The following is a 15425-nucleotide window of genomic DNA, read 5'->3' as shown; positions in this document are numbered from 1 at the left end:
AGTTAGCACAGGTCTGACAAAGGTGGCTGCAAATATATCCAAACTCTTCACACATGCATGTTGCACCTTTTCTAAATAAGCCGGTAATAAGAAATTGGAGTTTACCAGGCAGGAAACGCTAAATGTTTAAATTCTACAGTTAGCTTAACCTCTGTGATCGCACATAGCTCTCAGGAAGTGAGGATCTCAGAAGAGCACTTATTTAATTACTGATATCATATAGAAACATGTTTGTGATGTTAGGTTAAAAGCCGCCACTATGCTTTCTACTAAACTGTCAATATAGCGATATAGCAGTTCAGTATCTATACATCCACTTCGTCTTATCCTATTGATCATGAATGTGAATGGAAAAAAAATCAACCAGATTTTAAAAGAGCAACAACCTACTAGAAACCTGTGGATAATAAACCATAAAACCTCCTTAAATGAAGCCACTGTACAGGTGCCAGAACCTACCTGTGATGTCGTGCTGTTTGAACGAATCGCTGTAGATCTGGTGCTGATTGGGACAGTGTTTCTTCAGCCATTTGCACACGTCCTGTTGGGTCCACAGGGCCACTGGCTTGGACAGCTTCACATATCCTGTCTGTATAAGATAGAAACACAATAATAAAAAATGAGAACTCCTTCTTTTTAAAGCTTTTTACACAGTCACCATTTATAACCATTAATAAACCCTGATCGTGACATTTATGGACTACCACTTACTTTTTTTGGTCAAATCGTTTGATCTAGAAGATGCAGGTAAAACACTGTTATGTGTCAGTGTTTTCCGTTATTTTGACCTGGTGGGATCATGCCACTTTCACTTCTTAACTGTATTTTAGTGTATCTGAATCTTTACAGGCTGCTTTGTGACATTTTCCCTTTTGCATCAGTGATCAGTGACTAATAAGTGATTTTTTACACTACAACTCCAGAAAAATGTTTAAAAAGACAGTCATGCAATCTACAGCTGGGAGCTCAGCACAAAGTAAAATATTTAATCTTGAATTACACACACTGTTATGTATGAATTAAACATATGTTCTCAACATATGTTCGCATTGTACAGCTCAGAGAAACGTATTGCTTGCGTTAAAGTTAAACACTAAACGGCTCATTTTTCCACAACAACAACAAAAAAATCTGTATCTAAACAAACCAAAAAAATGGTGACTAATTGAGAAAGGTGGTGTTAATTAGTGCAAATCGATTCTGTGCTTCTCATTTTTCTCTCACAAAGGGATCAAAAACATGGACTCGAAATAAGCAGCTAGAAGATGAACACCTTGTGATGTCGTCTTGTGATGTCCCCTGAATTACAACAGGAAGCTTAGAGGATAACTAAGTTTTCTATTTTGATTATTTGCTTTAACGCCTGATAAGCATGTTAATCAAAATTACAGATGTCAGGAACGCATGCAAGCTCTGAGCTCTGCAAATGTACCAAACCAGTATATTTCCACACAAGCGGTAGACCGGCCAACATCAACACCACCAAATGTCTCTGCACATATTAAACATATGTTATTCTGTGTATATCTTATTATTTATTGTGATTTGCTAGGCTTTCTTTTTACTTTCATTGTACTACGTGTAATGGTAATGAAGAGTTAAACTATTAGTGCACTTTTGAGGGAAATTAAAAGTATGCCCCTTCAATTTTCCTGTTAGTTTTCTTGTTGACTGACTTTTGCTGTATGCTTGGAAGTCTTGCAGTGTTTTATTCTTTCTGTATGGGCATCTGAAATAAAAAAGAATAAACTAGACCATAAGAAAGACAGATATCATACTGTAAAAGCACAAGAGGACCAAAGCTTACTGCTCTCCAGGGCCAATAGTAGCCAAAGCCTATAATATTGTAGCTGCAGCCAGTTTTGACAGAGAACTACAAACGAGCGCTTGCATACACTTCTCTGTTTTGCATTGCAGCCTTGCTGCAAGACACCCTTCTTATTTAAACGCACTACTTCAACAGCGGGCTATGCAGTAGACTGCCAGCGGATTGCTCTTGAAAGTGCTGGCAATGGATTTGATTTTGATTGAGGGGGCTACTAAAATTACAAACACAGAGAGGTGATTAAAATTTCACATCCACTCCCCTCCACTTCAGCCTGCTCTCTTGCTGCCGTGTGGTGCGGCATAGCAATGGAAGCCCCCTCTTTCCTCCACCCAAAGAAAGCAGAGCAGCAGGTACTGGCAGCATTTCTCCCGGCTTTTGCCTTCTCGCTCCTTCCTTCCATCCCGTCTCATCTCTCCCCCACGTTCAATCTCACGCAGGCCCTGTCAGATCTATCGCGTTGTCTTTCTCACTTCTTCTCCCCGCATATTGTAGCCCTCGTCTCTCCCATCGCCCTTCTCTCACCTGTTTCTTATTATATGGTGCTACCTCACTCTTGCCTTTTCGGTGTCTTTTCACCGCTCCCTCCCACTCATCACGCGGCATCCCAGAGAGAAAGAGAAATTGAGGGATGTGTACATGCTGATTTGGGCATATGGTCTGTATCCCCTGTAGGTAGGCGAAGTGACAGACAGCCAAAGAAAGCAGGTAGGTATGTACGCAGAAAGGCGACGCCGCCTCTCTTAATACGATTGCTTGGCAGCCTGCAAAGGATAGGTGTAGAAACTGCAGAGAGGGGAGGGTGTGGTATTACAGGAAGAAACCACATTAACCATTAAACACAGCTCAACTCAATGCTAATTAACCCCGACTATAAGCCTGAGGCGACAAAAGAGAGAGGGAGGCCAGGATGTCGTAAGAGTGAAGGATGGAGAAGAAAAGAAGAGAGAGAGGAGTGTGTGTGTGTGTGTGTGTGTGTGTGTGTGTGTTGAAAGCATGTGAGAAAGTAGAGTGTAGAAAAGGAGGAGAAAGAAAAAAGAGAGGAGGCTGGGAGTGTGAAGGATGGCCGGACTGACAGATGATCCAGAGGAATGAAAAGCAAAAAGCCTAGTGCTCCATGGTAGACTCAGCAGAGTTTGACACAGGAGACTCTCTCATTTTCCATGAACCCATTTGTGAGTCAATGGCCATCTGTGTTTTACATTCTGCACTGATTTAGCCCATAGCTGTGTTCCCTGGGCCTGTACAATAGGTGAGCTGGTGCCTTTCTGCCTGCCAGCCAGCCTGCAGAGCCAAAGGGGGGGGAGAAAACAGAGCAGAGAAGAAAACAAGAGTACAATCATGCTCAAAGAGCCGTGTTCAAGAGACTCCAGGCCAATTAGAGTTTTGAGTGACAGCGCAGGGGTGAGAGAGGAAGCCCGCTTTATTTCTAAGTGGAATACGTCTGGGAACGAGCACACAAAGACGCAAGCATTTATCCACATGTGCAGCCCGTTCGCACAAACGCGTTCACACTGGAAGAAATGCGCGTAAATGCAATGCATACGCGCGCACGCAGCACATTTATATGACCGCCATCTGTGCCGACATGCGTACAGTGTTGTGCTGTCCTTGGATTTAATTGATATCTGAAAGCCCAGTAGAGCTCCCAGTATTCTTCACGTTACCTTAGCAACAGAGCAAGGACAACCTCAAAAATTAAAAGACGAGGAATAAAGCCTTTAGGGGGGAAAAACGCACAACCCCGACACGAACCGGAGTCTGCGATAAACATACATTTCCAATCACACTGGAAAAACAACAACTATTACATACATAATGAAGCATGTAATCCCACTAACACTGATAAGCATTTAAAGATCCAATATGAATGCACTCAGCTAAATTAATCAAGAGGCAATCACATGGCCCCTTTGTGAGGACAGTATTGGAATACAAAAAAGAGCTGGGAATTAAAAAGCGCTGAAAAGCATTCCAGAGACAAACACCATGTGACTGGGAGAGTGAATTTGGCAGTGGTGTTGCACGGCAATAATTGTTTCTTAGGAGAACTGCAAACCCCCCTCCTCCCCGTGCCGCGGTTTTCATTTTGCCTCCAAGATTGTCGGGCCGATTGCGGGGTCAAATGGCTTTTCACTCAATTAAAAATGTTAACTACAGCAGCAATTACCTCATGTAAGGACATTGTCTTGTCAATAATTTGAATTTAGTGCTAAACTGACCACAAGGAGCTTATAAAGTGAAACAGATTTATTAGTTGGTCTGAGTTTTGCTTACTTACCAGAAATAACTCAAATTCAACCTCGGCTCTGGATATTTCCCTGGACAATATGAAGTGGCAGAGTTCATTTATTGAGCAAATGCATACAAGGGCAGAACAAATACTCGATAGCTCTTTAATAGCAAAATGCTGTTTAAAACTGTTACAGCTGTCTAGTAGCCTTCATTAGGCGCAGCAGTGTTTGTTGAATAAATCGTAGCTGATTCCTTTTTGTCCTAAACAGGTATGAAAAAAAAATGGAAGTAATGTTCACACAGCGTTTCTTAATATTTTGCTTCTAAACAGCCAGACTTTGTTGTAATTTTTGTTGTCTTTAGGCTTTCTGAAGGTCTTTCAAAGTATTTTTTTGGACATTGGCTGCTTTTGCACTGATTTTCCAGCCTTTGTACTTGATCATTTTTAAAGGAATGGTTTTCCCTTTTCTTTGCTAAGCCACTTAACAGCACTGACCTATGAATCACTCAAGCATAAAAATGGCGCTTTACTCAAGAGATGAACCAGTGTTGACACAAAACAGATAAGACAACTAAGCAAAAACACAATTTTAACTATTGTAACAGCAGTCAAAAAACCAAAAAACCAAAACATAATGTCTGACAGGCATATTGAATTTATGATAACAATTCCCAAAGAGCTATTGGGGTTTTTTTGTATGTGAAGTGACTGGCCTAGGTAAACAGTATCTGAAAGTCGTGTCCTTTTGCACATTACTGTACATGTAGGACACAAAATCAGAATCATTTCATTTTAGAGAGAAGTTTCTCAGTTGTTTTGTGTTATATAAATGCTTATTTAATGTGCTAGCAATTCACTTCAAATAAATAACTATGAAGACTAGAAGATTGAAAAAGAATGGCCACACTGGCTCATAAACTTTTATAGACAATACAAGGTCCTGACAGCCAATCTGAACTTATTTTCATAAAATTATGGACGCCTCTAGTAGAAAGAAGAGAGCCTGTTATCAGTGTTCATTTCAAAAGTCACCAACACGCCACATTCACACACTCATTCATACTGAGGTTTATTCTATGCCTTTAAGAGCTTTCTAACTTTTATACACACACACACACACACACACACAAACTCTGATGTTTGATTGCACAGTATCAGCAAAATATTCAATTTAGTGTTCAGTATTTTGCCCAAGGACATGCAACATGCAGACTGGAGGAGCTAGAGAATGATCTTTCAATTGGTGGATGATCCACTTTAACTCCTGAACCACTCATGGTGGTGCATGAGTGCACACGGAAACCTTGAACTACTGCGAGAACACCATTAATGCTATCCAGACATCTTTTCTTCAGGAAAAGGCTTTGCTTATTTTAGCAAGATGATGGAAACCTACGACAACTGGGATAGGATGCCCCACAACCCACAACTGGACAATACATGGGTGGATGAATAACCCTAACCCCTAAGGTAAATATATGATAAACTAGGTCCTAAAATGTTAAACAGTGCTGATTGTACATCAGTAAAGGACGGGAAAATTAATCTTTTGAAAATATAATTATCAAAACTACTGAAATACTTAAAGTGTTAAAAATGGATGAGGATGCAAGACAGTGGTTCTCTTAAATGTGTTGCTGATATAAAATTCAACGTGAGTGTAAACAAGTCAACATTAAAACCACTGTCTATAATACAGTGTGCAGTATTTTTTTTTTTTTAAACGGCCCTGCCGGGGGGAGTTTGCATCTCAGCAACAACAGGTGGTCCGAGTAAAAACCAAATGAATGCCAGGAATTGAATTTCCCAAGCAGAAAATTGCATTGTAATAAAATTATTGGTGTTATTCACATGGCTAATCAGTGTATATTAAAAAAAACTCATTAGTTTCAACATTTCGATTGTTTTTTTATTTTTACTTTCAATTAAATCTACAGATTAAATCAACTGCAAATTTGCAAAATTGCAAAACATTACAGCCTATTTGGAAACACTGTTATAGCTAAATATACCAATATACTCACAGCTTCTCAAAAATGCAATCCTGTATTTACATAAGGTCTTAAAACAAAGTGTTACCACGTTATATCTCATTCTTTGTATAAGTTATAATTTTAGATCCAACTTCTCAGTAGTCAAATTTGAATCTAATCCTGATTTTACCTTTTAATTCCACCCCTCAGTTCTCAACAGCAGCGGGGAAACTGAAAGGTTGTATTAGACGCTTCCTCTTCCTCCATCCTGAGCTTCCTTATGTTACACGAGTCACATTCCCTGTTATATACTACCCTCTAGTGTCACCACTAAACACTGCCTCCACGTTTAACTGCAGACTGACGGAGAAGCACTAAGAAGAGCAAGGCAGCTGCCATTAATGTCATGTTGACTGAGTGAATGGGTGTCTGAGACACGGAGCCCTGTGTCGCCTGCCCTATCTCCACTGCACAGCTAATTAACAGCTCTGGCATGTTCTCTCTCGCTTTCTTTTCTTTCTGCCTCGCTCCATTTCTCTCGGCGAGAGCTGGCAGGAGATGAAAATTCCCTGTATTAATTAATCTGTTACATACAGGAATTGGGATGAAACCGTGATACGGGTGCGTGTATGTGTGCGTGGACAGGGTAGAGAGGAGTCCAGAGAGCTGTGGATAGCTGACAGAATAACACGCTGTGCTGGAAAAATTAATAAGCCTTAATAAGGAGCCTCTGTTTGAAATTGGATTTACAGGCGATGCCAACTTTACTCAGGCACATCAAAGAAAGCACACCAGATCCCTTCGGAGCACCTGACCTTGGGATTCAGTGGGGTCCATAAAGCATAGCAGGGCGTGTTAACACCAAACAAGATATATTCACCTTGGGCTTCATATTGATTACGACTGAGATGAGGTTATTTGCTATGGATGTTATAGCTATCCACAGAGTCTAAATGGCTGTTTTATGCTTCATGTTTAATCTATGGCTGAGCCTTGACTCGATTATAAATCCGAGCAGGCGCATGATTCAACTTTAATCCAATATTTAAAAATTAACGCCGCTGATGTGATGAACTGAAATGACCTGTATGCTGTTCCACAGAATGGCACAAAGGTCTGGATTTATTATGTCTTCACATTTATTCAGGGCTAATTGATGGATCATTAAAACAGGTACTTACACTCCACATGAAAAATGAGATGAATGAGCCCTAGCATCAAACTCTCGCTCTTAGTCAGCAATCCTGACAAAATGTTGAGTTTCTCACCTGAAAAGCCGGTGAAGCTCGGTACGAAACCTTAACGTTTCTCTTCTATCAACTGAAATGTGTCTGTAGCGCTGAAAAAGCACTCGAATGTGGCACCAGGAAGTTTCAGTTAAACAGGATTTAGATTTCTCGGGGCGAGGTATCAATCACGAGTGCTGTGTTGACTCTAGAATTAATACAGACTCTCAGTTTCATCTGCGTGGCTGCTGTTATTCAACAGCCAACAACATTTGATTAGAATTTCTATGTGCAAGATATATGGTCCCTGGACTCATATGCATATACACAGACAAGCCAAAACATTAAGACTGCTCACAGATGTAGTGAATAACATTGATTATACAATGATGCATTTCAAGGTCTGGGATTAATTAGACTATAACTGAACATTTGGCTGTTAAAGCTGCGCAAATGGGCAGCAGTAAAGAACTAAGTGACTGGCAAGGGTGAAGTAGTTGCAGCCAGATGACTGGATGGGAACATATCTGAAAGAGCAACACTTATCAAGTGGCCCCGTTTGGCACTGTTGAGTACAAACTCGCAGTGGTCTGAGGAGAGATAAGGCATGAACTGATGGCAAGATGTTTTAACTGTTCTCAGTTAAACTTGAGAGGCTTGATGCACCCAGGGTAGCAACATTTGTTGGTGCAACACTCCACACGGCACCTTCAATGGTCTTGCCTTGGTGGGTCCATTGATTTGGCAGCACACAAAGACCAACAAGCAAATGAGTTGAGATGTTGTAATGAAGGGACATGACAATCAGGGAGTGCTGAAAAGAGATATATGGGAAAATTCTGTAACAGAGGAGCCAAGGAGCCAATCAACAGTGTAACCTGGGAACATATGAGCCACTGATGCCTGCACACAGCACAAATGCTGTTGTTAAGATTGTTGTAAAGATGTAGGAAAGTGTACTTTTCTTGGCTTTTCACCCATAAGATGAATTAGTTATAGCATTAGTAAAACACTCTGGTGGGATCAGCTAAAGACATTGATGCTAAGGTACTCAAACCTTATTTTGTAGCAAATAAACATCAAACGCCCCTTAGCTGCAGTATGATAGAAGACACTATGGCAGCGGTCCCCAACCCCCGGGCCATGGACTGGTACCAGTCAGTGAGTCGTTTGGTACCGGCCGCAAGAGTTGAGGCTCTGGTATGAAATTTATGGTTTTCAGGGTTTTTATCATTAACTCTGTTTCCCTGGGTCTTTTCCCGTGTTGTAGTTGTGTCTTATTTTGAAAGAAATATTTACACATTACCATAGCAACCAGAGAGCATTAAGGGACAGAGAGGAGGATGTTACTCTCAATTTGTTGATCATTTCAGGAGGAGGATGCTAATAAAGTTCGGCAATTACACAGTGAATTCGCGTTCATTATTGTATTTGAAAAATACCCCAGTTTTTGTCTTGGTCGTATCATTTTATTTTGTTGTATTTATCCGCGACACCTTAAAGGCCGGTCGGTGAAAATATTGTCTGACATTAAACCGGTCGGTGGCGCAAAAAAGTATCACAGTACAGGATTTGGCTGCAGTTGCAGTTTCTATGCTCTGTGCTATTACGATGATCACCCACTGCACATATAACTGCCAGGAGGCATTCCCTAGATGACAGCCGAGTGGTGAGAGCTGCACCTATGAGGACTTTGATATGAGGGAACGGGAGGTTTTGAAGCATCACCACGATTTAGACTTGGTAGTGTATGCATATTTATGAAATCAAAAATAATATGCCGAGCCATACAGAATGTGAAAGACTGTGGTCATATAATAGCACACATATGTAATACTAATTGAAGTTGAATACCATTTAATTAACCTCAAATCCTGTACTAATAAATACTATCTGTCCTGTGTCTCCAAAGCTTGATAGTACAGATTACTACGAGACATAATTAAACACTTTATAGACTAGTCTACTTAGATTTTTCCAAAGATAGGAGATATTAAATCCAGCGCACAGGGACATGTGACATTGAGGCTGAAAGTTGTCAAATAATTTCTGCGACTTTCTGTTTGCACTAATTCAACTAGGCCAGGCTGCGTGTCTGTTATTTCAAAGAGGTTTACACAGAAGCTGGTGTCTGACTCAAAGTACTTTAATCTTCTTTCATTGTCGTAACTGATGATCAGCAAAGAAAAAGAGCATATGGCAGTTTGCATACGTTGGAAGTAAACACTACTCTCCCAATCCGTCTATTTCTGGAGAGGAAACAACTTATGAGTCTTCATAAGTCTGTTGATGTGTCCTTTCATCTATTATCAGGGACAGCAAGGAAAACAACAGCTTGTCTGTCACTGCTTATTCCACATTAAAGTTATTGTTGGTGCTTACAAGGTGGACAGAAATGTGAGGGGTTACTTTATTTACATCACTGGCATACTATTTTGTGCGTGGAAAGCAAAAGGATGTGTGCTTTCCACATGATGCGACCACAAATACCATCAATGTACCATCAAATAAGAGTAATAAGTGTAGTTATATCACCACAGTGCAGTTAAGCATGCTACGTGAATTCCTTGTGAGATCTGAGAACTTGTGCTACAGTGTTTAGAGTCCTATAATTTTGTTTAGATACAGTGGAGCATTTCATTAACTTGGTTTAGCCTGTTAACATTCCAGCATTTGCTAATTAGCACTTAAGAAAACACAGTAATTACGCTTTTATCCAAAACAAAGCAGCTAATTAGAGGGGTCACAAGTGTAAATCTAATTCTAAGACTTTCATCATTTCAGTTTTTAGTGCACTCGAGGTGGCCTATATTTATTTTGGGCAAAAACAAAAGAATTCATTCAACATTTTGGACACAGACCAAGTTATTAATTTTTAAAGCAATTTGGACAACCTGGAGCTTGCTGTCAAGCCAGAATGTAGAGCAAACATGTTTGCAGCTAATCAGCCATAAGGCAATAAAAACCGAAATAACAGTCACCCCCAAGCAGGTTTTATTTCCAGGTTTATTGTTTATTTTACTCTAGATTTGATAGATTTACAACATTATGTTGAAAGGAAAAAAGATCAGGAAATAGCAGCTGAGACCAGAACTGGGCAAATTTGTTGAAGTTTTAGTCAAATGAGTATTAGGGTCCTTTTTCTCATAGACTTCTATACAGTCACACTTTTTGCAACCAGAAGAGTTAATATATATTTATGACACACTGAGAGCTTATATCCAACTTTTATGCACAGTCTGTGGACTTGATGGATTTTTCAAAGGAATTAAAAACCTTTTGAAAATTTCACAGTTAAAGATCAAACTACGACTCCCTCGACAAACGCAAAGAGACATTCTTTTTAAAAAGTCCATTGCAGCCCCGAATTTTTCAAAACACTACGCATTAAATGACATTAAACAGTCTTTACACCCCAAATAATATAAAAGATAATACATGTAACAGTTCAGTGTATTTAGTATTTACTACCAACTGGTCATTCAGCATGCTGCCACCTGCAATACTCACACAGCACTGTCACCCAAATCCTTCCAGTCGTGAGAACACACTCCCCCTGACTATTTCAATTCTAAACTCATGTGTCTAACTCACAGACTTAATGGACATACATGAAATATAAATATTAGCCATTAGTCACCTGTTTTCATTTTTTTGATCCAAGCTTCTCTTACAGTTACCATGAGTCTGAAAATTGCAGACTCTGGCGCCCCTTAGCTGCAGTATGATAGAAGACACTATGGCAGCGGTCCCCAACCCCTGGGCCACGGACCGGTACCAGTCGGTGAGTCGTTTGGTACCGGCCGCAAGAGTTGAGGCTCTGGTATGAAATGTATGGTTTTCAGGGTTTTTATCGTTAACTCTGTTTCCCTGGGTCTTTTCCCGTGTTGTAGTTCAAGTCAAGTTGGCTTTATTGTCACTTCAACCATATACAGTTTGTACACAGTGAAGCGAAACAACGTTCCTCCGGGGCCAAGGTGCTACATGCAACATAAATTTACAACATAAATTAACAGAAAACACTAAACTAGCTAACTAGAGACGGGACAGACTGACCTAACATAAATTACAACATAAATTAACAAAAACTAACTATCTAACTAAAACTAACTATCTAACTAGGTAGGTAGTGCAAAGGAAACAGTAAACATACTTGGTAGGTAGGTAGTGCAGGAACAGTAAACATAAAAATATTGTGCAAAAAGAGCATTTACAGGTTGATGTGTAAGTCCAAGTCTCAATGCTTTGAGGTAGTTGAGTTGAGCTGAGTGATAGTGTGTGTGTGTGTGTGTGTGTGTGTGTGTGTGTGTGTGTGTGTGTGTGTGTGTTCATCAGTCCAGTCCCTTTTTGTTGAGGAGACGGATGGCTTGTGGAAAGAAGCTGTTGCACAGTCTGGATGTGTGTGCCCGAATGCTTCGGTACCTTTTTCCAGATGGCAGGAGTGTGAAGAGTGTGTGAGAGGGGTGTGTCCAATCAGCCACAATGCTGGTGGCTTTGCGAATACAGCGTGTGGTGTAGATGTCCTTAATAGAGGGGAGAGAGACCCCGATGATCTTCTCTGCTGTTCCCACTATCCGCTGTAGGGTCTTGCGGTCCGATATGGCACAGTTCCCAAACCAGGCAGTGATACAGCCGCTCAGGATGCTCTCGATAGTTCCTCTATAGAAGGTGGTCAGGATCGGTGGTGGAAGCTGGGCCTTTCTCAGTCTTCTCAGAAAGAAGAGACGTTGTTGGGCTTTCTTGTGCAGGAAGCTGGTGTTGAGGGACCAGCCGAGGTCCTTCTCCAGGTGGACGCCCAGGAATTTGGTGCTGTCGACGATCTCCACAGAGGAGCCGTTGATGCTCAGCGGTGAATGGTCGCCTCGTGTCCTCCTAAAGTCAACAACCATCTCTTTTGTCTTGTCAACATTCAGAGACAGGTTGTTGTCTTTACACCAGTCCGTTAGCCTCTGCACTTCCTCTCTGTACGCTGACTCGTCGTTCTTGCTAATGAGACCCACCACGGTCGTGTCATCAGCGAACTTAATGATGTGATTTGAACTGTGTGTTGCTACACAGTCATGAGTCAGCAGTGTGAATAGCAGAGGACTGAGCACACAGCCTTGTGGGGCCCCAGTGCTCAGTGTGGTGGTGCTGGAGGTGCAGTTCCCGATCCGTACTGACTGAGGCCTTCCGGTCAGAAAGTCCAGGATACAGTTGCAGAGGGAGGTGTTCAGGCCCAACAGGCTCAGCTTTCCGATCAGTTGTTGGGGGATGATCGTGTTGAATGCTGAGCTGAAATCTATGTACAGCATTCGAACGTGTGTGTCCTTCTTGTCCAAGTGTGTGAGGGCAAGGTGGAGTGCAGTGGAGTTGTGTGTCTTATTTTGAAAGAAATATTTACACATTAACCTAGCAACCAGAGAGCATTAAGGGACAGAGAGGAGGATGCGACTCTCAATTTGTTGGTCATTTCAGGAGGATGCTGCTATTAAAGTTCGGCAATTACACAGTGAATTCGCGTTTATTATTATATTTGAAAAATACCCCAGTTTTTGTCTTGGTCGTATCATTTTATTTTGTTGTATTTATCCGCGACACCTTAAAGGCCGGTCGGTGAAAATATTGTCTGACATTAAACCGGTCGGTGGCGGTTGGGGACCGCTGCCCTATGGCACTATGGTGACACAGAGAGTACAGATTTGCCAAGAAAAAGAGGAGTTGGAGTTGTTATATGCTTGAAATAACAGGAGATTAAATAATTAATAATCGGAAAATTAAAAAACAAAACCAATATGCCAATGCTCTCTGGATTAAAAGAAAAATACTTCTGTTGTGTCGACTACTGTGCTGTGATAGATGTGGCAGAACAACTCTTACCCGGGTCAGCTCAGACTCGGAGACAGATCGGTGTGGCGGGGAGCGCCGCTGGTACCTTGGAGGGCTGACATCCTGATAGCTTGGGCTGTCGTCATCCAGCAGGACAGACCCCACATCCACAGACTCTTCCTCCTCCTCCAGCTGTGACGTCATATTCTCCTGGCACATCTGGTGGTCGATGCCATTCTGGCTCAGGTTGCAGTGAACAGCTGAGTGTGTCAGAGGGCAAACATTTCCAAGTGATTAGCAAAGGGTAACAGCAGACATTTGCTATAAATAGGACGAAAGTGTAGTATTGCAATTTTAACTGGAGGTGCTTTACATTACATTTGAATCACTTAGGTTCAGGTATGTACTCTAGTTAATAAATTAAGATTGCAGTTTTCTATAAATGGGCCTTTTAATGCTTGTGTAGTACACAAGAGTACTATATTATTAATGTAATAGTATAACATCTTTTTTTTTATTGTCTCTTTTTACGGTGCTTTTAAATGTTAGATTATTCGATTTCCTGGTGAAATTTCAAACTGTGAGCAACACGTTGAATAACCCAAAGTCCTCACACACTGAACGCTACACTTCAGAAATTCCACAAGATGGCAGCAGAGAGTGACTTATGGTGAGTAAGCCAGTGAAAGTCTCAGTAGTTGATTGTAATGCAACCTGTCTCCTACTACCAGTCAGTTCTTAATACAGTGAACTGTTTGCAGACAGTTATCCAAAATCTGCATTAGAGCATAAATGATAACAGCAAAGTTTCAGGAAAAAGCTAAGTGCTATCTATTATTCACTAACATCAGAGAGACAAGTCCCAGAACGATTCTACATGATGAGAACAACCCAAATGTAAGTCATAAAAATATCTTCTGCAAACAAGAAGATGAGCAAGTTATGCAGGAGATGATATGCCCCCACAGAGATAATCTGGAATTTACATAAACAGACAGACATCCACAGAAAAACTGTGGCAAGTTCTCCAAAAAGACAACTTACTGAAAACTGTGAAAAAGCACAACAGCAAAGGAGTTGTCTAATAGATCAGCAATTTAGTTTTTCTATCCTTAATGTAATGACCCTTCTATGAATCTCATACTCTTAAAAGTAAAGAAGACAAAGAGAATTTTGTTAGTGTGGAACTACCAGCAAAGCCAGCGTTCAGGCATCCATGAGTTGAAAATAACAACAAGTTCAGGCAGGCTACAAAGTCGAGCTCAGCTGCCGGCCTGGCAGACCAGATGATATCAGTACCAGCACAGATCAGCTAGTCTCTCAGCAAACTGGCAAATCTCATTACGTGTGTGCTATTGAATCTTCTGTAGCCTGCCAACAGTTTCTGTAACAACTGCAAGCCGCTCATCAACCCACCTGACTTCATGTCGACTCTGATGTCACTGATGCCTGCTGTGCTGGATCATTTTGTTGCCATGCCACGAAATATAAATGACTCCAGATGGAAAGAACAATTTTCTTTGGACTTCAGTGGACCAAACTACATTTTTTACATGTTATACTTGCCTAAGACTTTCAGTTTTTATGGAAAAATATTGCATTGTAAATTGACGACATTCTCAGCATAACCCAAGACTGGCTGAGCACTACAGCAGGAGAGCTTATCTTTAGCCAGAAAAGCCTATTTTCTTCTGTTTTTTCCCCCTCAAAAATCCTGCACAGTCGATTGCCTTGATAAGAAAACAACTAGAAATCTGTGTAAAAACGTGTTACGACTGCCACAAATTGGCATTCAAGGACATGTCTCAGGCAGATGACTTAAAAAAGAAAACAGAAAAAGAAATTCCTGTGAATCAATTTGCATGCATGTAAGAGGTGAATGATAATAGTCACGTATTGGCAGAAGGCCATTATGGGTAAAACCGCATCGTACTACTTTGTCATTTCCTCCATGAAGGGCTTATTTTTAGTTGTGTTTTTCAGGAGGTGTCAGACTCTAACACTATTTTAGTCTCATCAGGCAGTGATGCAGGAGCAGAAGTGACAGCTAGCAGTGAGTTGTTAGGTGTCACTAAAATAGGCCATTTGTCATCATAAAACCTGGGCACTTGTTCTAAAAACACCAGCGTCTCATTCATGTGGAATGGAAGTCAAAAACCCTTTTCATCACACCTGAAGTCTGCTTGGATAAAAGGTCAAAAAACATGTTTTTCGAAAGCCGCACATTCGGCTTTACTTAAAGGTCTAAAAAGAGCAACAGAATGAACTTGAAAAAAGAAGAGGAAAAAAAGCACAACCGTGCAATGTCTCATATAATTGCCTGCAATAAATACATATTTGAATGTCCTTGATATCTC

General features: G+C 40.9%; 1 protein-coding gene across 3 annotated transcripts in view; it reads right to left on the bottom strand.

Annotated features, from left to right (window-relative positions):
- The window catches only part of samd12 (sterile alpha motif domain containing 12), a 124168-nt gene that overhangs the window by 85948 nt on the left and 22795 nt on the right, over nt 1-15425 (bottom strand). For all 3 annotated transcript variants that reach the window (XM_019351012.2, XM_019351013.2, XM_005452717.4), the window contains exons 2-3: nt 13120-13328; nt 460-589 (exon numbers count right to left, since the gene is read on the bottom strand). In XM_019351012.2, coding sequence (XP_019206557.1) covers nt 460-589; nt 13120-13328 — 339 coding nt within the window. The remainder of the gene's footprint in view (nt 1-459; nt 590-13119; nt 13329-15425) is intronic.

The sequence above is a fragment of the Oreochromis niloticus genome, linkage group LG22 (genome assembly GCF_001858045.2).
Source record: "Oreochromis niloticus isolate F11D_XX linkage group LG22, O_niloticus_UMD_NMBU, whole genome shotgun sequence".
Classification (NCBI taxonomy): Eukaryota; Metazoa; Chordata; class Actinopteri; order Cichliformes; family Cichlidae; genus Oreochromis; species Oreochromis niloticus.
The sequence above is the reverse complement of the archived record's forward strand: the minus strand, read 5'-3'. Positions and strand labels throughout refer to the sequence as shown.